The 25221-nt window shown below is 43.1% G+C and overlaps 1 protein-coding gene across 8 annotated transcripts in view; it reads left to right on the top strand.

The window, feature by feature from the left end:
• Positions 1-24823, top strand: part of DPF3 (double PHD fingers 3) — a 159602-nt gene extending 134779 nt beyond the window's left edge. For 6 of the 8 annotated variants that reach the window (XM_084521369.1, XM_084521367.1, XM_084521368.1 and 3 more), the window contains 3 exons: positions 21792-21904; positions 23314-23395; positions 24441-24823. In XM_084521369.1, the coding sequence (XP_084377495.1) occupies positions 21792-21904; positions 23314-23395; positions 24441-24511 (266 nt within the window). In that variant the 3' untranslated portion in view covers positions 24512-24823. Of the gene's footprint in view, positions 1-5023; positions 7161-21791; positions 21905-23313; positions 23396-24440 lie in introns of those variants that run through there. The other 2 variants (XR_014693664.1, XR_014693665.1) reach the window with 1 other exon arrangement.
• The last annotated feature ends 398 nt before the right edge of the window (positions 24824-25221 follow it).

The raw sequence follows: 25221 nt of genomic DNA, 5'->3' as shown, positions 1-25221 counted from the left end.
GTGCACCTGTGAGGAGAAAGCCTTGTTTGAGCTTTTTCCATATTGACAATCTTTTTCTGTTGCTGTTCTGTTCCTGCTGGTGTATTATAATCCATCAAGTGTCAAATCAATGATATTGTGACTTAACACTGTCAATGAGAAGTGTACTTTAACTGATGAAAACATTCATTCATTCCACAACCAGTCCTTTTTTCTCTGAAAGAATACAGCAGATAAATTCATAATATTTTGCCATTCTTCTGTATTTACCAAAAGCTCAAACTTCAGGTGGTTTCCAGGGGGGAGGCACAGGCATACAGGTATCTGCCAAAATCCCTGAGAGGACGTAGTTGGCTCATTTGTATCATCTTGTGTGTGTGTAGTTAAACATATATCAGAAATACATGTGCACAGCTACATACACACCTATAGACAATACAGACGTTAAAATGAAGAGCACAGCAGTCAAGATAGCAGACACTTCCTAACCAAGAATAGAGGGAATCAGCACTTGCATGAATCTTATGTTGGCTCACTCATTTCATACTGACCTTACTGTAAGCAGAGTCATATCTTTAAAGTCCAGTGGATTTCCTCTAATTTTACATTACTGTAACTCAGAGCAGAATCTGGTCTAGAGATGCAGTCGTTCACAGTTTTCAAAGGAATACCATAAACCTGAAATCCTTTAGATTAAAAAAAAAAAAAAGTTCAAACTGATTGCTTCTTTTTCTCTGCCCTTCAATCCCTGCACTTACATCGATGTTACTAGTATTACATTCTCTCCCTTAATTTCTTTTTCCTTCTGTTGTTAGTCTGTGACATGGCCATGTGAACAATAGGAAAAATGGAAAGGGAGCAGTACATAGAAATGTGCCAAATGGAAAGCAAACAAGGAACATGATTTCTAGCATCTATCTTGCATCCATTTCTTGTGTTCATGTAGCAGTCATATCACACAGATGAGTTAAAGAGTTTTCATTTTGTACAGCCAAAGTATACTTTGGCATGGAAAGACGCACAGGTGAAACAGACACTTGAATTATTAAAGAACTGAAGAGAGCTCAGTTTTCATGAGCTGAGGAACACCAAGTTTTGTTAATTTTATCTACTTTTTGCAGTCTGAGAGGTGGATGCTTACCACAGTTGGCACCAGGCAACTGCACGTGGCTACTGGTGCAGTGATGGCAGCACAGGGCTCAGCATTTGCTGACTGCTGTGTTTACTCAGCTTCTTGCACACTCTTGCAGCCCATTCTCAGCTCTGTGCTGCTGCACTGACTGTTGTCCTAGCAGCACCTGGGCTAGCTAGCTGAAATTTATCCAGATATATCTTTCTGAAGAACTTCAGTCACCGCAATAACTGCAGAATAGACATACTCTAAATATAATTTTAGACATACTCTAAATATATTTTTTTCCAAGTGGAGTCCTTACCATTGTCTTTTGTGAACCATGCCTAACACATTCTGGGCTCTTCTGGAATACAAACAATAATCAGATGCCCATAATTCATTAAATCTTGATTTAGTTTCACAAATGCAGTTAGTATAACAATGCATACAGTCTTAATCCTTTCGCAACCTAACCACCCATCTTTGTGACAACTGGGTAGCGCAGTGCCCTCAGAAAGAAGCCACAGCTCACAGAGTGCATAAGGCTGCCAGCAGACATTTATTACAGATGGCGTACAAAAGTACCCATTACTGTTATTTATGCCATTAATGTGTATATGGACAGTCAAGCTAGTCCTGTAATGTGTAGTAATGTGTAAATGGACAGTTCAAGCTAGTCCTAAGGAAGGAAGGAAGGAAGCAAGGAAGGAAGGAAGGAAGGAAGGAAGGAAAAATAAATTTGTTGTTATGGAGAGCAGAGTGGTCTTTGAATTCCTCAGGATATCATATTAGACTGAGATAACCAACCTGAGGAGAAATCTACTTCTCACAGTTTAATCAAGTAGGCTGAGCAGTGGTACTGGCCATAGGAAGGCATTGATCACAAGGAGGAGGTGAAGATGTAGAGATGGAAGCTAAAAGTATACTTGTTTAAACTAGGTTGTAAAGCAGTGTTAACTGTGAATATCGAACGGAGAGCTGATGTGGAAATGAAATACTGTCAGGGTAGGCGCTGCTGGAGTGAAGACAGGGAACAGGGAAAGAAAGTTGGTCAGCTCATAAGTCAAAGATAAAGCAAAGGCAAGGGGCTGCTTGCATGAGACCCTCTCAGATGACAAGAAAATGGCACTGTTATGAGGTAGAACATACATAGGAGGAAGTTTCATAAATGCAGTGGGGAGGAAAAAAAAAGCAGGGAGGGGGCTGACACCAGCATAGCCGGGTCAGAAATGAGGAAACTGCACAGTGCCAATTGTATCCTCAAAGACACGTAAGTCCCAAACCAAACTAGGAAGGCATAAAGAAAGTGAATTCTATGTCATACCTGAAAAATAAAGTCATCTTTGAAATGAGAAAGAACTGTGATGCTCTGTATTCCCCAGCGATTTCAGCAGTTCAATGAGACCTGCTGTTCTGAGCTTTATAAGAAGGAGATCTTTGAAGGTACAGTCCTTCAACTAATCACAAGCCTGGCTCTTGCAGTCCACATCCAAAGACGTCCTTCTTATTAGAGGAAGGTTAGCACAAGTCTATCCGTAGATTCTCCTGAAACTTATATGCTCCCACACAAACCACATCCCAAAATAAAACCACTCCAATGTGGAATGTGAATAAAGGAAAGTTTCATCTCAGGTCCAAATTCAGGCTTACCCATGTTGGTTTAATCATGTGAGCTATGTTCTCTGGCCCCTTTCTACTGCTTCATACTAAAGGATCTTAGAAAAGGCACAGAATTTCCTGAGCCATCCTCTGCAAACTGATTCACAGATGGGAGCAGGTGGAAGTGAGGAAGTGACGTGCTGCTTGAGCAGCCGATTTGTGGGAAGAAAGGCTGTGTGCGCAGATCCTTAGCATATTCCATTCTGTGGTACTTAGAGGACATGTTAGCAGGGGCAGACCTTATCTCTTGCATAAAAACAGTTTAAAATTTTAAGCATGATGGTATTGAGAAGTTTTAAGAAAAGGGATTCTGACATTACAGACAATAAAGGGAGGCCACGAGGCATGTGGCAGAATAGGGTTGAAGATGGAATCTGTTTTACTTCACTTTGCATCTCTTCCCTCCACCCTGGTGCCCCCAGGTTTGTGGGTTTGTGGCTTGGATATTTATTTCTTGTATATGTAATATGCTTGGGATAACATTGCACATATGTGGTAAGGTCATGAATGATGAGGCTGGGCTGCTGAAACACGGTCCAGGGAGAACTTTGCCACTGGCTTCAGAAGGATTAGCACTGAGCTTTCTTAGCTATTGCTTTTATTGAATGAAACCTCCCTGTTAATACGCTTGCTAGTATGGTGTAGACAAGCTCTGAGACGGCCATTTGTTTCAACAGAATGTGTTATTAGAATCCCCTCCCCGCATTGTTTTGCCTTTGAGCTTTTACATTAGTTATTCATTTTGAGTTCCAGTGTGCCATTTTACAGTCCTCAGCTTAGGCTCTTGATTGAAGACAGAGACTCAGTTTGCTGCCTGCTGGTGCGTGGAGCAAACCAGAGCTGCACCCAGAGAGCCGCTGAGTCCAGGCTGTGCTGGGGCACCACAGCATTCTCCTGGCTGCCTTGCCTTTCTTTGGTTAATTCTTTTAATGATGTTTTGAGATGGATCCTGAAATTATGATTCAAATACCATCAAACTGTGGCGCTTTCAAAACCTGGATCCTCAGACAATTTGCCTCTTTCACATGGCAAGCAGTTTTACTGAATCGACTCCTCAAGCAAACATTGTATTGACCCCACTGGGAGTTGTCTCATTATAAAAACTGCAAAATCTGCCCAGTGTGTTTTGTGCTGCAGCATATGTAGATGTTTCCAATAAACACCCATTTTGTATTTTCTTCTATTTTTCTCTTATTTGTATAAAATGTGTCACTATGAGTATATGTAAAGTATGAGGCATATACATGTGTTCATGCTGGCATGGGGTTGTTTTGACAAACCCTCACAGTGCAGGAATGTAGCCAGGCTGAATTTTTGCTGACTGAGCCATTACAATAAACCCTACCAACCTTTGTTCTCTTTGCCAGATATTTACCAGGGTTGAAAAAGCCCAACCTGTATAAATACCATAGAGTACTGAAACTGGGTTGGAACTTTTTTCATGTTCCTGTCTGATTTCCATGAGTGTTGAGTTGCCAGCTTCAGAGGATGGAAGTTATAGTAACATTTAGAAAAAAATAAAAATAAAAAATCCACAGATGTTGCAATTTCAAGTTCTGATACCTCGTTAAGGGGTTGCATCCAGTTCATATCATTGAGTTATTCTTCCTGTCACTGGCAGCTTCTAAGATTTTGGACCTCCAAGTCATCCAGAACTGATACGAGAGGTGTGGGGAAGTTGTGGGGCAGGCCCTCCCATTTTGTGGGAATAAACATGAGTTTTTTTAAGCTCAGGAGCTTAGTGGTATACAACTTAGTCCATTCACGGATTAAATTAAATGCAAAATGCAAATTTTCACGTGTTTCCAGAAGTTATCACGTTGCTGCTGCCCCTGTGCATACGGTTCAGAATCCTAAAAATGTCTTCTGTGCAGTGCTGCATACACTCATGGCTCTGTTCAACTAATTAGCAATATAGCAGTGTAATCAGAGGAGGATTTCATAAGCAAAAATCTTAACCTCTAGTGAAGAGACAGCTATATAAGCTGAATGATGAAGGTTATTTAATGACGTTCACAGTAAGAAAGATTGACAGCATTTGGTGCCTTTCTTTCGGATGTGCTCCTTCATATCCCGTTTGTTTGCTTCATATTTACTTGTAGCTCCCCCAGTCAGTTGAAACTGAGTCTGTCGATCTATGTTTTCAAAGCCCTAGAATGCAAACAGTGTTGGAAGGTTGGTTTGTGCTTTTTCTGTTTTATTCTGAGCACTTGCTTTTGTTGTCTGTTTGAGTTTGTTTAGTTCTACTTTCTATTGCCTTTCCCTCTGCAGTCAGCCCTGCCCTCATGGACTCCAGCATCCTTCAAGCAAGACATTTCAGAAGAAGGCCGAGAGAAGCCAGGATGCTTTGATACTTCTCCTTGCCCTGACCCTTCTGTACCTGTTTCATCTGGCACAGGAGCCTGGACTGCGGGAAGCCGGCTGCCAACTGTTCAGAGAAGTTCTGGGGATGCCCTAAGCTGGTGCAATACAAAGAATTTTTTTAAAGTCTTGATTTCACTTTCTTTTAAGCATGTGTATAAACCCAGGTCAAACTGGAATTGATCTACAGTAGAACTGACTGAAAAACAAACAAACTGAAAAAAGACTTAACTATTTTATTTATTTCAATATTTAAGAGAGAAAAGAAGTGCTGAAGTTGCACAGTATTTTTGTTTGAAATACATTTTACTTCAAATTTTAAATGCAATTTTGTGAAGACATGAAATTTTAAAAAGCACTTAATGTAAAATAAAGACTGAATATTTACTTTAAGGAAAAAACTTTTTTTTAAATAACGAAAATAAAGATCAACTCTGCTCTCTCTCTTACTTTAAAGAAGCCATTCATACATGTGCTGGGTATCTTTGTTTTTTGCAAATTGGATGTGGTAAGTGAAGATTGTTCTGGTTTACTTTCTCCTTAATAATATCCTGTTAGATGCTTAAAACTTACTTTGCTGTATTTGTGTTAGGCACAAATCTGAACAAAAACTGTTGAAAGAGCAAAGATCAGGCTCAGTGGCTGGATTTTTTTGTTACCATATGTTTTGTCCAATTCAAAGGACTGTCTTCTCCCAGTAGGATTGATGTGTCTCTTCTGCACAGAAAAGCAGGTTTTCACTTGAGCAACTCTGTGAAATACCTCTGCTGAAAGAGGGCTTTGCAAAAAATGAAAACAACTCTGTTAATCCCCCTACCCCCCTTGTAATTCCTCAGCTGATTGTGAGTTGGTTGTAAGGAAAGTATCTAAGTGTTCAAATGCTCTTGCATGGAGCTTCCTGTTGGAGTCAAGGATGATGCTCTGTGTAGAAACCTTGTGTATTTCATCCCGTTATTAAGAAGTAGTGGTCTTTGAAAAGTATAGAGATGCACCTGCATTTCAGCAGTGAGCAACAGGGGTTGCTCAGCAGGAGAAGAATGTGAGTTCCCACAGCTGCAGTCCTAAATTATCCGATGAGGAACATTCACAACCCTCATTCTGGGTTGTTAGCCATCTTCTCAGTGAAACAAGTTCTGCTTCATGTGAGCACTGGGGGAGTTTGTTGGCTGCCAAATCTGCTCACAGCAGATAGTGTAGGACTGTTCTCTGTCATGTGTGGTGCAGGGTAGGAAGGATGCAAGATAGCCTTGTGTCTTAGGAGAAGGGTATTGGACTTGGCTCTGAGATTACCTATCCTCTGTGGCCAGGGGTACCTATTGGGATAGATCCAGTGTATAGTTAGAAAAAGTGTTTTTGTTAATGTGGATTATGTTGGCTTTTTGAGTGAAAAAAAGCAATGTCACAAAAAATTCATCCTGAGTAGGTGAAGCTGCCAGAGAGCCTGATCCTGCATCATGTTTCTTGTGCACCTAAATCTCAAACTCACCTCATTGAGAGATTTCCATGTGTCAGCAGTGGATTTTGTCCTATGCTCCCTCTCCCTTCTCCTGCTCCCTCCTGCATAAAGACATAGAGCCAAAAATAACCATATTAAATCTTTGGTAAACCTGAGTCCTGCTCCCACTAAGTCAAATGGCAAAATCCATGTCATAATCAGGCTCTTTAGCAGAATGGGTTTGCTTTGTTCATTTTGCTGATTTCCAGGCTTGCAGTGGTGAGCTGCCTCTAGAGGAAAAAAGAAATCAAATTTTATTTAATCAAAATATAACAAAACGCACAACTGTAATGAAGATTTACAAACTGTAGGGTCTGTATCCAGTTTGTGTAATATTCCTTTCAAATAAAAGTTCTGCTTCCAATGCCCCTACTGTATATTCCTCTGTAAATATTACATTATCAAATCGATTCCACAGGGTCTTTTTTAGTGCAAATAATCTTCTTTTAAAGAGATATTGTTGAATAACGTACTTGTACATATACTTTTCTAAGCTCTCCATTGTTTATAATACTCTCTTGAAGCTTAAAATAAAACTTCCTCCTCTATTGATTTTGTTTTTCTTTACCATTTTGTAAATTACGACTCTTGTCCCTGGATTTTGTTTTGTATTTCTTAATGAAGCTTGAAGTTAACCAAAACTTCTCTTCCTTTTTCTCACATACTTCCTTTTAACCCTAGAAATTGGTCCTGTTACTTGCTATAGTGAAGGCAGGCAGGAAATAAAATACTGCTTTTGTGTAGGACTCATTTTGGTAGTATATCCTGTGACTTGGTGGTAGTAGAAGATCTTCCTCAATGTGTTTGTGTTTTAATAACCTTCTTTATGAGATAAATAGAGTTGCAGTGAGGTAATTTAGACTCAAAGGTAGAGTCTAAATTATATGATGCTCTTTGTATGGATTTTAGTGACATCGCCTTATGGAGCCGCAACCCTACCTATGACACTTCTAATCCAGTCACTGGAGTGACTGCCTGCCAGAGCCAAAGCTGTGGTTCCCTTTGCTGCATTTCACAGTGCAGGCATGAAACCTCCCTTTCCCTTTACACATCTAAGATTAGTAGTGTGGTTGTATAGGATGGGAAGAGAAGGAGGAAATACTGTTTCAGATTAGATGCCCTCTTTTTGAGAAAAGCCATGTTTCCTCTTCCCTAATAGACCTGCTGTCATTTTTATGAAGTTCTGTTGTTTTTCCTCTGCCTTACCATTGATTGCTCTGCTACCAGTAGTGGCTATAGATGGGCCTTTTCATTTTGGCAGCTGCTTGCAAAAATAGCAGCAGGGATGTAGTTTTTAAGAGATCTTCTGATGTGGGTACAGAGCCTTTAGAGTAGTGGGGAATAAAAACACAGCAGATCAAACAACAAATAAGTCCTAAAGAACACAGCAGAAATGAATCCAATAAGGCAATATAGAAATTATAGTAAACCCCTAAGAATTGTCGAACATGAACTCCTACCTTCATGATTTGTAACATTTCTGTCTCAGAGTGTGTCTTTACAGCAGAGTTAGCTATTTCCTGTGAAGTTTTATTTTTCACATGTGTAATCTTACTTTCCATTAGCGTTTTGTCTCTTCACTCAGCTGGCCAGAACATGACTTGAAAACTTCACTGCCTACCTTCAGACCTTATCTTTACCTGTGCAAGGCCCTTTGCAGATTTACTGAAGGGAGGAGGAATCCAAAATGCATTTCTGCTACCCTTGCTGTCCCATCACTGTGGCTCTTGGAAACTTCTTTAGGATCTGGTAGAGCAGCTTGTGGGCTGCTCGCTGGCTTGTCCTGAGCCGTTCTGCAGCTAAAAAGGTCTTTCTTTCTTTTGCACAGTTTGGACGTGGGGGGCCAGAGACAGCTGAGGAGGTGGGATAAGGTGCCAGCTGTATTTCTGAGCCGTGCTGAGAAGGTAGCTGTGATGCTTCCTGAAGAGTGCATGCTGATGTTGCTAGTTTTAAAGCTGCTCCTAGCAACTTCCAGTTTCCTTTCTGTGATTTGCTCTCAGATATTCTTACAATAATCTAAACTGTATGCCTACAGAACTACTTTTCCAAAGGGACTTGATGGGGGCATGCAATCTTCCTGCCCTAAGGCAGTGTTGGTAGGGAGGATGTGTGGTGACAGATTCTGAGCCCCTGGCCATTGCTGCTTTTGTTCTTCTTCTAGCTCCTCTTGAGCTTTCTGCTGTGCTGCACAGGACAGAGAGACCCAGATGGAGGTTGGACTGAGGGCAGAGCTGGACAAATGGTGACAAATCAAAGAAAGGAAAGTTGAAAAAATGAAGGAAGGAAGCAGCTCATGGCATCAGAGCACTTTTCTTGTTCAATAGGTCATCTCCCACTCTTAACTCAGTTGTCACATTCATTGTTCTCGGTGTGATGGATACACAGAGCAGAGCTAAGCATTTCTGCTAAGGTAACCAGGAGTGAAAGGGTACATTGAAACTGGCCTTTATGGATGGCTGTCAACACCTTGTTTGGATGAATGGGATCCTTCCCACCACAGCGGAGCTATTGCTACAGGCTGTCAGACTCCACAGAACAACTCTGCATAGGTCTTACTTCAAATGTTTTTGTGCTTTTTGTTTATTTCCTCCCTCCCTCTCTCTCTCTCTCTCCCCATCTCTCCATAGGCCAGGAAATATAAATGTTATAAAGGAAAGTTTTAATTCTACAGAAATTATCTGGACAGAAAAAAATAGCACTGTTCTGTCATCCCCAGAGCTGATTTCTTTGTTATGCTGGCTAGGAAGTTGGCATATTTTCCTGTATGGAGAAGGGTTCTTGCTGGTGAGAATCAGGTGCGGCAGAAGGGGGAAGTAAAAGTGCTCACCAACCCTGCTGCAGCTGCTGGGTGTCCCCACAGCCACGGCCCCCTGGGATGAGGTTTAGCCGAAGGCTGACAAAGCCGAGAGCTGCAGTCCTGAGTTTTCTGAGTAAACTGACAATGGAATTGGCTTCTTTGCTTTGACCTGAGCTAGTACACTGCACTGGTTTCGGTGACATAGCCTTTTCAGTTCCCCATCCCACCCCTAGTGTTGAAGATGGATCAGTAGGACACCCACTACCTCATGCATAAACAAGAGCGCATACAAGCATTGACTTCTCAGCCCTCTGCTTTGGCTGAGCCTGTCAAAATTGTGGCCTGATGTGTTATAATCTTTGTTGTCCCTTGGAAATTGTTGTAAAATTGTATTTCCTTTGTTCCACCAAAGCTGGGCACTTGTAACAGTTTAGTTCTATCTTTGATTTTAATGAGTAAAGCTGAGAGCCATCCATCTGTGGCATCTTAATTTCACCAGTATATTTTTTAAAACCTGACTGCGTTTTTTTTTGCTGTTTCAGTGTATGCTCTTGCTGTGTATCTAGAAAAAAAAGTATTATATCTGTTATGTGATGAACTTTTGTTCCTGTATTCAATAATTCTTCGTGATGCCATGATGTGTGCACCATGATGGGAGAAGCACGGCATTTACCTTTAAAAAGTACAGATTTCTGAAGTGTTTGTTGTTGCTGTCATTGCCACCCAGGATATAACTAGAAACAACTTTATTTGATGTTGTCTAAGATAGCTGTAGTAGCTCTGCATAGCCTACAAACCAAATATTTCAGTGTTATGGAAAAGGCAATATACTTTGAACACTGAAAGCTAGGTGGTGGGCTGAAGCTCTCAGAACTACTGCTACCTGCTGGAGAGAGGCAGCTGCTCTGGAGAGCTTGCAGAAGGGTTTGTCCTCTTTGGGAGCCCAGCTGATCCATCTTGAACAGGAACAGGTGTAACTTCCCTTTAATGTCTTATGCTGAGTGTTTTTCTTCAAAGAGTGACATTTTGTTTCTCAGTGCTGTTAATCTTCCAACACAAATTCTCAGTAAGACCTTCTAGTTTATCTCCAGAACTGCACAATTATTAAGAGTCATTCTTCACTTGGGCTGAAGTCCCTTCTTATTACAGTTCTTCAGTCTTTGCTGTTAGTGGCCTGGTGTTGGGGATGCTCATTGTGGGTTGCAGGAAGAGAAAGAGCATGACCAAATCTTTCAGATACAGCCATCTTGTTTTTAATCAGAGCAGAAATTTTAAATAATGCTGGAGTGAGTTTTGTCAAGCATTGCTGAAGACTTAACTTACTAATTTAGATTTCTTTCATGTACCAACAGCCATTAACTCCTTCTTATGATGAATTCAGGGGCCAGTACCGAAGCCAACTCTCAAGTTGAGAGGAAATCCCTAGATGGGAAGCAGCTGGAAGCTATGCTGTCACTGGAGGGGTACTTTTATTTTAGCATAAGACAGCCTTAGCTTTCCAGTTCATGTAGCACATTGTATGGTGGAATTTACATAGGGTGTTTTTGAGCCTATGTTTGAGAAATTCACTTTCCACTGTTGGTGCAAATCATGGTTGCTTCACATCAGTGCTCTGTTGGGAGTGGCTTAAATCTGTTAACCTGCACTACAGTCTTTCCAGCCCTTTCCTCAGGCTCAACAACTCATTTTAGCATGCAGTGGATTCTGCAACTGTGTCTTGGCTCAGAAGCCTCGTCCATTGCTGGGATACCTGGGCTTGGGCTTCTTAAAGAAGGTCCCAGCTCTTCTCAGGAAGACACGCAGGGACTCGGCTGGCATCTCTGAATATGCCCATCAGCCTGGAGGCTTAGGAGAGTTATTAACTATCCACAACCACTCTCTGGGTTCAATTCAGATTGCTGTTGTACTCTTCAGCCATCCAGATGGTTCAGAGCCTTAGTGTTCCTTCACCTGGAGAAGAGGATCTTCCCTGGGCTAGGGAGCTTCAGTTCCCTTGCAAGGCCAGGTCAGCCTCTTCCTTATTCAGCTCACCAAGACCACATTCTCACTTCTGTTAAGGATGAGATTTTACAGGTATTTACAGATGTGATAGAAGAAAATGTAGGGGAATCTCCTAATGATGTATACACCCATTAGATTCCTCTGTGATTGTTTAGGAGCTTGCGCCTGGATTTATGTTGAAAAGAGCTAGTCCTGATTAGGCTCAGTGCAGCTGTCACTGAGAATTGCCAGGGAGCTCTTGGGTAAGTGGATGCCACCTCGTAGTGAATGTTGCAGGTGATGAACGCCCTCAGTAGCTGTGAAAGGTGCCCAGGTCAGACCAGCAATGCAGGAGAGGACTTCCCAGCCCCCTTGCCAGAATCAGCAAGCAGCAGTCCTGCTAGCCAGCACAGCAGCCAGCTCAGAGCAGGGGCAGAGGACTGAACAGATCCCAGTAGTACTGTGGAAGATCATTTTCTGGCATTAAATAGAATAATGTTCTACTTTCATATAGCCTCTATTAAGCAATTCCTCTGGTGCTGAAAAGGAACAGGACGAGTGAACTGTTTAATGAGGGACACTTGTGTCCACTGCAGTGGAACTAGCTAATTTCTTGTTTCATCGGAAGTGATACTTAGCTGTTATGAAATACGGGTTGTGTAGGTAAAAGCAATGCTGCTCACTTGTTACAGGTTAAAGAGTGCTCTGCACCTGGGCTTTTTTAATCTAATGTCCACAAAAACAAATGATGGATTTTTATCTGGTCTTTTTCTACTTAAAAACAAAACAAAAAAATCCTACTGTTTTGGAGTCTCTGGCATTATTTTGTTACAAAGTGACTCAAAAGGGCTGTTGAAATGACTGAATTGAAAAGTGCCGTGGTGAGGAGAAATGATTTTGGTTTGATTCAAAACTAAATGAGTTCTATTTTTCTGAATGGAATGACCCTTTTCCTTCCTTTCCCACTGCCAAGTGGGCTCTGACTTGAATGAAACATTTCGTTTGTGAGTATTTTTTCCTCTCTTAAAAACAATTAAATGGAGCTCACTTTTAAAGCAAGGTACTGTTCCAAAATGAAAGTAAAGCTTTTTGTTTGTAAAATTCTGGCACAAAATGTCTCACCCTTTCTGAAAAATCTGTTTCTGCCTCTGCTGTTTCTTAACCCTTTAACACCTCAGATTTTCTTTTGACAAAAAGCACTTTGTTCAAATTCAGGTATTTACTCAGATATTTAGATCAGCCTGGAATTGCATTTTTTAGAAAGTAAACTCATAGTTGTCACAGCCTTTTTCACATAGTGGGCATGTACCAATGCTCTGCAGCATGTAGTGAGCTGCTACTTCCCTCGGTATTGATGTTGCTGGCATTTTGATGGGGAAGTGAAAACTGGCTGCCATGTTGATGAAATCTCCATTGGAGCTTAAAAATTCCTAACCAAACAGAAGGTTTAGCAAATGGAGAAGGGAAAAATCAGTATTCGGTGGGATTTTTCCAGCTTCTAACACTGCATTGCAAACAATGGAGAGTTTGTTTAAAAAAACCTCTGCTGCCTATTCTGTAGCTGAAAGAGCTTTAAATCAATGGGGGACTGAAGTAGCTTGCTTTAAATTGTGTTTAGTTAAGTGAGGCAGTCCTAGTTATGTCTGAATATACAATCATACAACTGCATTAGCAACAGTAAATTATGCTCGTGTGGGAAAGTCAGACTTCTTGCATTTGTGGTGTGTTCGTGTGGGTTATCAACCATCTACTCATCATATGCTGAATTTCTTTACCTGGATGGTACATAGTTACCTCATGCAATCACCATGAGGTCACTGTCTATGCAATGGCATGGTGTCTTCTGCATAGTTAATTGTATTTAATATTAAAAAAAAATATATATATTTTTTCTCTGGAGTTTGCCATTTGATTTGAAATTCCTGGAACCATCCTGGTAGTGAATTAACCTAGAATTGCTCTTCAATCATTCTAGAGAGAAAGTTTGTTCAGAGACCAGTACCACTCTCCTTTTCAGCTCTCCCATCCCCTCTTTTAATTCACCTGTTAAAGGAGGTTTAACTCACCTGTTAACCCAGCCTGCCCTATTTCCAATGGGCAGTGGCTCTTAGCAGCACATGGCTGAAGTCACCCCTGAAGTTCTCCTCAAAGCCCGTGGTGCCTGGGGAGGACTGCAACTGGTCTCCGCAGGTGCCGCCTCGAGAATATGGTGTGCTGGGCAGCACCGACTGTCCCTGCAAACGTGCTGCTCCCAGGTTGTGCCAAGGAGCCATTTAACACCAGGAATACTGAGGAAGGACCAGGTGTCTCATCAGCAGTTGGGGCTGAAGGTTTCAAGCAGGTAGCAGAGTCCTTGTTCGGCTTAAAGGAAGGGGAGGAGGGGCAGAGCTTATATCTTGCTTTATGGGGGGAGGCTTAATGGAGTTTTTCATGCAATGCTCTAGTAGAAGGCTATTCAGGCTGCTGTTTCCCTAGCATTTTAAATAGCACCCTGCTCCTCTCATTATAGCGGGAGATTTTGGCTCTCCCAGGGGGGAGGAGATGTTCTAAATGGGCTGCCAGGGAGGTGGATTTAATGCACTAGGAAGAACTGGCTTCACCAAGTTAAAAAGCAAAACAAAACCCAATCCTCCACTCCTATTTTTAGTGTTTATGACCAAGTATTTTTGCTTGGTTGCTCATTTTGAAAGGGTTTAGTGAGCCTGCCAGTTGATTGAAAGCTCTGTGGTGTGTGAGCTGGCCGGGCCGGGGAGCCCGCAGCGCATAGCGACGAGGTCGGAGCTGCCTCTGAGTTTTTTTCCACTGCAGTTTGTTGAAGGGTAACGAAAACGTCCCCCAGGCAAAAAGGGGATGTTGGCTTTCCAGGTTGCGGTGATTCATCTTGTCCGGATGAGCGGCCTTCCTCCCTCCCGCTCCCACATTTTCATCTCATCTACCTCACCCCTGCTTCTCTTCACAGCCGAGCACAAACCTGCCCCGCATGGCACGGGCTGCCCGGCTGGGAACGCCTCCGGCGGCCGTCCCCGCTAGGCCTACCTGCTGGGCAGCGCTCGCCTTCATTGCCAGGGTTCCCGGCCAGTTTGTGCTTTATAAATGGGTTTATTCTCGTTATTAGAAGCTGCGTCCCTGGCATATGGAGGCCGTGCAGTGCCTGCAGGCAGGTTTCCTTCCTGTTGGTGTTGGTAAGCAGCCCAAGTGCCTCCTGGCAATTAGCAGATCGTTACCCATGAAGCTGCGCGGTGCTGCAGCCTGGTGGGTTTTCGGGAGGTCACTCTGACCTAATTCACCCCCAGGAATCGTACAGCGCTGGCATGACTTACCAGTGCATTAACGAGCTGATGCTTCGCTGTGAGGTTATTTGAGTGCTTCCACATTATGCTTCTCAGGGAAGAAATAGCCATTTTGTCTGGCAGCCAACGGTGTCTGACAGGGACCAGTGTGGAGCAGGAGGGAGCGGAGCTGTCTGGTGGGTCACAGCGGGCACGAGGTATTTCCTTCGGGGTTAGGCATGGGGTCCGTTTCTGACCCTCTGGGTTGCAAAGGTGCAGAGTTTGCTGCATGGCTTCTGCCTTATCGCAGCCTCTCTGCACCAAGCAGAGCAAAGTCCCTCAGGTAGGAGCCGAGTGCCTGCAGCTCTGCCCCACCAGCAGCTTTGCAGCGTGGGGAGGCTCTTTTCAAATAGTTTTCCTGTAAGATTTGTGGCACATACTACTGATAGGGTGCTGTGGGGTAACTCAGCTGGATTACCACACCTTCAGGATGACTTGCATACCTCACTCCTGCTCCTCAATGTGTGTGCCCTATAGAGGTCATTCCCAGCTCCCACCCAGTGCCTCCTGCTGCCCTGTGCCAGACACAATTGCTCCATCCTGGCCTCAGCTAATCTCTGCGGGCCCGGCTGTGCCTGGATGTGCATGGTGCCTTCGTTTTGTTTAGGCACATGTGCCGGCATTGCACCCAGCTTTCCTCCTGACACCCTTGTAGTCAAGTTTCTTTGTCCCAGTGGATGTTCTCGATGCTTACCAGCATTTTATGTGGTGGTATTGTGTAGTCAGAGCTAGGAGAGAGTTGCATGGGGAAACTGGTGCCCAACTCTCAGCCAAGGCTGAGAAATTTTCCAGCCGCTTCCCCAAGATGCAGGGTGTTGTGGTAGGACCTTGCTCTTGCTGTGCCCTTTGGTGTTTGCATGGCCAAAGCAACAGCAGGGGACTGCAGTGGGAACTGCTGCCTTCAGCACACAGAAATGTTTTTTAACTTCATCAAGATCTCTGGTGTAATCACTTTCAAACGCCAGGCTTGTCTGCTTTCCGTTCCCATTGACTCCAATTATACCTGCCTAACTGAGGCTGAGACCTACCCAGTATCTTTTGCACAGGGGTTTTATTTGTCTCTTGGGTGGGCAATTAAAGCAGGTTCTCTCCTACCAGTGCTGAATATTTGAGCTGTCTGTAATTTATGTGCCTGTTTTTGCTGGAATGGGCACCGAGGAGCGATGCAATGCCTCCCGCGTGCAGATGCAGCGGTGTGCCCCGTGCTCGGGCCCGCTCCTTTCCAGCCCTGTCCACACCGGGTAGGAAGGCTCCAGGGCCAGGAAATGAAGTGATAGGAGCTAGAAGCTCTGCCACAGCTGAATGGTTTCAGAGCTCCATCAATTATTAAAGGAGTTAATTCTTCCACAATTACTGGCATATTGCAGCATATTAGAGTAGAGGAAAGTTGGTCTTGCACCAAATCAGACAGACCAATCTATGAAGCAAGGCCCCTGAGTCCTTTTGGACTCACCTCCGTAGCAGCGCCCGCAGCACCAGGTCATGAAGCCTTGGACACTGGGGGAATCAGCCAGGTTTGCTCATTTCCATGTAGAAATTCACATTGGCAATACTTCCTCTCCTCTCTTATGCCTTAGTAGTGAAACCCAATGGTGCCTGTGAGTGAGGCTTCCTTTGTTTCTTGTTTGCTTGTTTTTCTTAAAAGGCTGAGTTCAGCAGGGCTCAGCTCTGAAGAGGGGGAGGCTGGAGCTCCTCATCTGCAGCTTCTGGTGCCCGCCCCTGCCATGGCCTCAGGGAAGCCTGTTACATTTTTCTGCATGAAGTACTCCGGCTTCCCCAAATCACAGAAGTAGCAAGGCAGTTGGTGCACTGGATCCTCACCCTACACACACTTCCAAAAACTTCTGTTTATGAACACTTGCACTCGAGCAGGCAGGCATATGTCCCTGCATCACAGTGCCTCGGTGTTGCCAGACGGGAAGGGCCAGGAAAATGCCAAGAGCTCTGTGTCCTCACCCCTTAGAAATGCTTGGTCTGTTTGTCAGAGCTGCAGCTCCTGGAGCCCTGGGATTCTGGCAGCCTTTTGGTTTGGTTGGATGGCTTGCTTTTTTAACGACCTTCTCTAATCCTTCTATTTGCTTGGGAACCTTTCAAAGAGTAACCCTAAAAGGCTCAAGAATTAAAATGCAAATAAAACGTACTTTTAATAATCTACTGATTGGCAAACTTGGCTCAGAGTTTTTGAATGTGTGGGGTTGTTGACACCAGATATCTGTAAGCATGCTGAACTGCATTTTCAGATGGACAATGTAGGGCTACAGTTTTATATCACAACCGTAAAAACATATCCCTTAATAGAATTACAAGTTACTTTTCCCTTCTTTTTTTTTATGAATAACACTAATAATTCTGTCTGATGATGGCAGTGGTCATAGTAATGCTTATCCAGTCTTACGAAGAGGAAATTTTGCAGTTTCTGTGCATGCATGTTTGGATGGGGTTCCTGTGTCGTTATATCTGTAATATGTATTTATGGCTGTTTAAAGACCTGAATAGTTTATGGAATAAATTCTGACATGATATAGCCAGGAGCCCTGTGGGTTTTCATTATGCTATTGATTAAAAAGCCTATGACTACACAGTGAAGATAAAGGAAGGAATTGGGAACTGGGTGAAAATTCCTTTTGCTCTGTATAAATAATTTCACATTTGTTTTTTCAAAAAGGACTCTTTGCTTATTTTTTCCCCTCAAGATAATCTCTGCCTTTGTTTGAAAAAGGTTATTGATTGGATTGTTAACTTAAATAGTCTGTGGCGGGTGTGACAGAGCACATGGCTGCAATTAATCTTGTGATGCAGAATCCATTATTGAAGAAGCACTAATGAGCCATTCGCAGGCCTTCGCTGGTCACAGAGCGCCTGGGAGCAGCAGATTGCTCCTGCCCTTTAATGTCAGTTTTGGTCTTTAGTGTTACACAGCCAGCGTAAGCAGAAGAGATTTTTAGATTTTTTTTAGGGTATTTCTGTTTAAATTCTCTGTACCATCAGCCTGCAAGTGCGCCGCACGCAGGAGTCACAAAATGGTGGCTGAAATGCTTTCGCCCCCCACTCCTCAGATCAGATGTCCAGTGGACACAGTGTACAATTAAAGCCAGCGGCATGTGAAACATGGATGTCACTGTAAAATATTGTCTCAGTCACAGGGTTCAGATCCAGATGAGAGTTTTGACAGAGATGGGGGAGCATTCAGGGCTGATCTATACTTTAAAATATTGCTTGAAGACAAAGGGATGAGCTGTTGGAAACCTGCTCGCTGCAAGTTTTATTGTTTCTGTTGTTTATAGCTATTGCAGCATAGCAAAAGTTTAGGTAGAGAATAGTTATGGTAGATTAGAAACTGTCGATGTTAACATATCACCTTCTCCTTCAGCAGAACTACTCCCTGGATGTATTTTAGAGGTCTGTCTATTGACTTCAGTGACACCATAAATATGTGTTACTTCTGCCTTCTGTTAGATCCGCAGAGCTGATACAGACATGTGAGAGTGATCGGGAGTTTGCCAGGGCTGAGGCACCACCTAAATAATTAACCACAATCCTGCTGCAGACTCTCTGCAGCACACCTTAACATATTGAATGCAATTTATCACAAGATTATCAAAATAGTAGTATTTTTTTTTTTTCATCCTGACCAAATAACTGATGAAAGTAAGTGAAAAAGCCTTTCCAGCTCTTGGGCTTGTGCACTTCCATAGTATTTGTAACTGGAACCTCATTTTTGACTGCTCTTTGTGTGAAGTAAAATTGTTCACAAGCTGAACTAACCTTTATATTTTTTAAATGAGTTCAGATCTAGCAACAGAAGTTATGTTGTGTGAAGCTACAGGGCTTTTTCCTCCGGTATTCCACCACAGAGGGAATGCTGTGATGTGGAGCAAGGATGGTGCTCACTGATACAACTCCAGGAAGCCTTGGATGTGAATTTTCTGATAGCTTATGGAAAACACTGCTTTTTCAACCAACGTAACAGGAAAACAGAGGGATGATGATGAAGGAGAGCAAGCAGGGCAGAAAAAAAGGATTTTAATGTCTTAAGTGTCTACTGGCATGCTTGCCATACACTGCAGTAACTTATCAAGCTGCTGGCATAAATAAAAATAGTCTTTCCAACTTCATTAGGTTGGGGCCATGGTACCACATGGCATGTTTAATGTGAAAGAGGATCTGACTTGGAGGCTAAAGAAGGAGATGTCCATGAAGTGTTCCTTTTGCTTTGGACAAGTAATGGGTCCTGGGCTAACAGCGAGTGGTCTATGGCTATGCAGACATGTCTGTGGCCACTTTTTTCAGACTTCTTTGTAGTCACAGCATTTGGAGAGAGAGACCAAAGAAGTAAGTTAGTATGTTCTGCAAAATATTCTCTTTGCTTCTGAAAAGAAGCCACGGTGGCCCTCACTCCACTAATAATATTTTCTAGGGAATACTCAGCTCACAACACCCTGCTCCTTTTAGGCTTGGGGTGGGTGCGGTTCTTAAGAAAGGCTCTACAAAATTGGATGTATCACTTCCAGGGTGGGGCACCACTGATATGAGATGTGCAGAAATTGTGCAAGGTGTTTCTGAGGCAAGCGAGGAACTAGAGAGTCAAGACTAATAGCTGGAAGGGAACAGGAATGACTGTGAAGGGACAGAGAGAAAGCAGTGAACAGAACCTGACCTTCATGTTGTGTGAGAAAGGGATAGGCTCTAGCTGGAGTCTGCAATGAGCAATAGGAGTATGCAGGCAAGTGAGCACATGAATGCATGTAGGCATTTAACTTTGATTTATTTATTGAGTTTGATAAATAAAGTTTGATTTATTTATAAGTTTGATTCCATATCTGTTTCTTTTCAAATGTGACTGAAGCTATTTAACTGATTAACTTGCACCCCTCTACGAGTTGTTTTCTTTGATATATTCCAGCACTTCACAACCTTTCTGGATGCCGACTTGCATCTGTAGGGATGAATCCCTCCCTGCTGTGTAGTGTGGCCTATTTGTTCTATTTACTGGTGTTGAAATGAGGTTCTGCATTTGCTGTAAATCAGATCTGGGAGATCGTTTCACTGTCATGTCAGGTTTTCTAGTTTGGTAGCATCAGAAATTATATGAGGTCTTCTCAGCCAGAAAAGGTCTTGTGTCACGGAATTGACTTCTGGACAGTTGTGACTTCAGGGTCCCCAGAACTTCAGTTTGGACTTGGTTCTCAGTAAATCTCAGTAAAATCTGACTTCTGTTTTGTGCTGACATTTCAAGGGCTCCAAGAGTTAGTGATCTTCTTAGCAGGTCTGAGCTCATCGGTACTGTCAAAACACTTTGCTCAAAGGCTTAAAAAAGCGACATGAACAATGTCATTGGTCCCTCCTTCCTTAAATATCTCCTTTATTTTCTGTTCAATTCCCTTAATAACTTACACACACACATTTCTTTGCTGGGCTTGGTTGTCATATCAGTACCATGCAAATGTAACTGCAGAACCAAAATCCTTGTTCCACCGCTTGGTAACAACATGGGCACATAAAGAAAATATATTTCCCACAGCATTATTGCATTACCCAGCAATTCTCAGCAACTGTTTGCTTCACTAACTGGAAAATATAGATGCTTCTTATAGGCTGGCGGTGGGTAATGTGATAACACAGCAAAGTACCGCTGATAGGTCTGGTAATGAAGACAGTACATCTATGCCCATGTCTCCTGTAGCCATGCCTTTTCTTCTTATCAGAGAAACAGCTTTTTTTTTTTTTTTTTTTTTTTTTTTTCTCCATTTTTAAAAAGACACCTAGGCTGGTGGAGGTGGCAAAGATTGCTTTCTACCCACTGGCTCTTTTCTAAGAACAGATCTGCTAGAGGTGAAAAAAGCCCACACACTCAGTGGTGTAAGTTTCTAGAAGTAGTGTTGGATGTGCATACCTGTATTTCTAGATATTCTCTGCCTTTAGGTGAGCAATTGAATAGTCCTGTCCCGTTTCCCCTGCCCCAACTCTGCACAGTACAAATGCTTGTATGTGCCAGAGAGGGATGCTAAATGCAGGGCTTTCCAAGCAGGCGAGCGATAGCTTATTGCAGGAGGTTGCTTTAGCCAGATAGGGGTGGTTTGGGACTACAGCACTTTATTTCAGAGGTATATTTTTCTTGTTTTGTTTTGCAGAAGGAACACTGATCCTACCTTTGGTTTGTTTGTTTGTTTGTATTTTCCCCTCCAGAAAGCCCATTGCTGACCCCGCTACTGTGATACTGCTGTTTTGCAAAGCTGGAGTCGACACGCATGTAGGGGCGGGGGTTGTAACTGGCAGTTTGTCCTCCCCGATTAGATGTGACTGTTCTGCTAGCTTTCCCTTCTTTATTCCTTTCACTTAGTTCGTTGTGGAGTTGGCTTGGGGTGTTTTCCTTTTGGTTTCTTGTTTTGATCCTGGAAGGTTAGCTGTGCAGTTTGGTTTCTTCTGTGCCAACAAACTTTAGTGGCAGAGCTCTTAAAAAAACAACCTGACAGCTGCATCCCTCCGTCCTGTCTTGCCTCTTCTCTGTATGCTGCTGCTTCCATGTAAGCAAAGTTTACAGAATTGCTTCGCCCATCTGGACACCAGGAAGGGAAGTTCTGAAATGGAGAATAACCTCATTTCCACCAGGTCCTTCGGTCCGGTTGAAACAACGCTCATTGAAGCTGTAGTCCAATTGCTAGTAAGATGGATGGGCTCCCTCTAAAATTGGGTTTGTTTCCGACTTCATCCTTTCTCTTGTTTTCTATCAAAATAAAAAACAAGGAAGCAAAAACAAACAAAAAGCACAAACAAATGAACAAAGAAACCTAAACCCGATCTAAAAAAACAAATCCAAAGACAAAAAGCCAAACCATTTTTAAGAGCTCTGAGTAAAACTGCTTTGCCAATGGGGAAAGGGTGGGGATGACTCTGATTTTTCTCTTGTGCCCGGCAGCGAAAGGGTTAATGCCTGCTTTCCTCTTTGGTATCTGTTAGTTGCAGCCCATGTTGTGATCAGTCCATGTCCATGTGCGTTTTGTTCCCAAACATAATGCCGGTTTGCTGACGATGGGTAAGTGAGCCTTAACAATGACGGTTGTTTCCCATCTTCCTCAGGACACCCGACCTGCCTGCAGTTCACCACAAACATGACTGAGGCTGTTAAAACCTATCAGTGGCAGTGCATTGAGTGCAAATCCTGCAGCCTTTGTGGGACCTCTGAGAACGATGTGAGTTTTTTTTTACCTTTTCGTGCCAGTAAGCGTCACAGCCAGGGGCTGCCGTGCCCGCCCCTGAGAAGCAGGTGGCAATGCTGTGGGTCATTGCCTTTCTGCTGCTTTCCTACATCTCCTGGGAGGAGATACTCCTGAGAGCAGGGATGGGCTCCTCTCAGCGACCCGGTCTCTGCTGAAATTACCGTGGGTATCCAGTAGGGCCGCTTAAGATGGTGTGCTCATTCATTAGAAACTAGCTGGAGGCCATGCACTCATGTTGCAGGGAGCTGCATAAGAGTAGTGTTTTTAACATTACAATCAGGAATAAATCTGAATGGGTGATAATCCCAGAGATGACAGGTATGTTTCTTCGGTCCAAGATTTTATTTACTCTGTTGGCATGATTTTTTAATCTTAAATATAATATTCAGGAAACATGGAAGCATTTGGATTGCGATGGCTGAGCCTCTCATGAGTCACCTAATCACCTTTTCCAGTGATTTCCAGACCATGACCCAGAGTCTGCAGCTGAACATTTTTTTTTTTTTTTTTTTTCTTCCTCCAGTTAAAATCTAATGATAAGGGCTCTTGATAGTCTGTAAGAAACCTGGAGAACTGACCATGTCCGAAGAACTTCGGAGGCAGTAGTTAAGGCTGCATTCCCTACAGCAGAATGAATTTGAAGCCTGAAATTTTAGTGGTAAATGAGGAAATCTGAGAATAGGGAGCTGTTCTGTATTAGGAGCCAGGGGCACTTTGGAGAAGGATTTATCCCCAAAAGTGTGTGAAAGAGCTGCAGACCATGAGGTAGGGTCACATTTTTCACATCTCCTTCACAAAGTATATGCTACTCAGTTAAGTTTTTGATAACTGGCAAAGTCCAGGCTTTTGATGAGAAAGGATTCCTCTGAAAAAATGAGATCCAGCATTGATCTCACAGGAAACACAGGAGCCCAGCAAAGCGGGGAAGCCAGTCCTCTTCTCTCAGTACTGACCTAAGAGCTTTTGGTCCTGCATCATAAGGCCACTTTGGAGAGAAAGTCCTCTGGTTCTCCCAGAGATTTCCCAGTTAGAATCTAAGAGAATTGTAGAGAGTCTTAAGAGTCTAATCTTCTAAGAGAAGGATTTCAGTTAGAAATCTCAGAGAGATTTCCAAACTGTCTTTGTGATGAGAAGGGCTCTCAGTGGCCTCTCAGAAATATGGTGCTTGATCCTGGACCCACAAATGTGATGTCTTTTACATCCTTTTACATTCCCAGTAACCCCTTAGTCTCTATGTTGCAGCTCCTTGCTCCTAGTTGAGCAATGCTGATTACCATGCTTATGTTTTCATCTTGGCATGAGACTAATGTGCATCATTTTATCTCTCTTCTCCTCTCCTTCTCTCCCTTTCCCCCTCTGTCTCTCCAACAACCCTGCCTCAGGACCAGCTGCTCTTCTGTGATGACTGTGACCGTGGCTATCACATGTATTGCTTGAATCCACCAGTCTTTGAGCCCCCAGAAGGTAACATATGTTAGAAATCCGCTTTGAAAATCACGATAAAGTCCCTGTGGAGAAGAGTTTCAGAAAAGTGGCCTGGGCCATGCAGAGTTAAGGAAGCAGTAGGAAAGGAGAGGCAGGTAGCTCTGGAAAGAAAGCAAATGAGTAGGCCTGGAGGGCCTGTGTGATCTGAGATGTCCTGTGCAATCTTGCATAGTCTCTACTTCCTCTTCCAGCACATAGCTCTTCTGCAGGTCATGGGTACCTTTGGATGTCCCAGATGGCATTGGACTCTTCAGTTTATGCAGCTGAAGTGAGCTCCTGTGAGCTGTGACTTTGGACTTCCAAAGAAGTCAAGGTCCCAGAGAGAAAGCCCCAGACGGGAAGCTATTCTCTGGAATAGCTGAGTCTGTTGTAAGGAAAGAGGATTAAGAGAAAAAAACTCTTCCTTTCTTCTCTGGCCTGTCGTTGCCTTGGAAGGGTGAGGGTTTTATGGTCTGTATTACATTCGTATGCAGTTAAAACCTCTAAAGGGGATTGTCTGACTATACTGCTACTGGTTGCAGTTTGCCTCCTGGTTTTGGAGCAGAACTAGGCCCTTACTGTTATTGATTCTCTGACTGAAGTCTGCAGAGAGCAGTAGAAATGGAGAAGGAGATGTCTGGGTACAAATGACTGCAGTTTACATGAGGGGTGAGACAAGAATAATTACAAATTAATCATGCATGCAGGAGCTAAATGTTTGTAACTTTGATAAATGGGAAACTAAAATCAGGAGGGAAAAATTCGAAATGGAGCTAATAATTAGGTAAAGGTTTCTGTTGGACTGGAAAGTGGTGTATTGAATGTATTAAGACATAAAACACCTATAAGCAGGAATGCACGTCCCAGCTGTGTTTTAAGCTGTGTTGAGGGTCTACATGCATAACATCAAGGGCACCAGAGTCTGCTTCAGATGCATAGAGGCAATTCCAGTGTCAGGAATGTTTGATATTCTATTCAAGCCAATCTTGACATAAACTCTGAGTATCTGGATTTGGTGTCATAAGAAGGATTTCTTCATTTGCAGGGAGTTGGAGTTGTCATTTGTGCCGGGAGCTGCTCAGAGAAAGAGCATCAGCTTTTGGTTTCCAGGCCTGAGGAGCTCCAGCAATCAAGAAACACTTTGCTCCTCATGTTGTCATACCAGCACACAATTCCCATTGAGAACACAAAGACACAACCCACATCAAAATGAATGGACATTCAAGTACAGGAAGAGGTATCTGTCGTATTCGCTGTCACTGATGCAGAACCTCCTGGGCTCTACGAGAAGGATCGTGTACTTTCCTGATGCTCCGGATGAAATCTCTTCACTGCTATGCATGGTTGCTGCTTACCGTCACGGGCTCACATGCATTATGGAAGGGGGAGGGTTGTTATATTGACACGGAGAAGTCAGTTTTGTGTGGCCTTGTGCTTTCTGTTTAGTCTTCTTCTTGAAGGAGGAATAGTAAAATATCTCCCAAGGATTTATTGGTGAGTACGTTGGTGGGGAGCAGCACCAGTTACTCCTCAAGGGCTTGCCTGGAAATCTCTTTACTGCAACCACTCTGTATTCATACGGGGCTTTGCGTTGCATTAGTTCAGTACTTACCCGGTTGTGAACAACACATTGTCACTGAGAGAAGCACTGATCAAAATTTTTTGCGGGTGACACTTTCTCCCTTGGATCAAATGCTTTGCTTTGGCAGATCTTTAGACATCTGGTTTTAGTATTTCTGACAGAAGAGTAGGACCATTATGAACACACGCAGATGCTTAGGAAAGCTTAGGAAAGTCTACTGTGTTTGGTATTTTTGGATATTCAG

Source organism: Aythya ferina (genome assembly GCF_964211825.1).
Source record: "Aythya ferina genome assembly, chromosome: 5".
NCBI lineage: Eukaryota > Metazoa > Chordata > Aves > Anseriformes > Anatidae > Aythya > Aythya ferina.
Note: the sequence above shows the minus strand (reverse complement) of the source record. Positions and strands in the feature narration are given on the sequence as shown.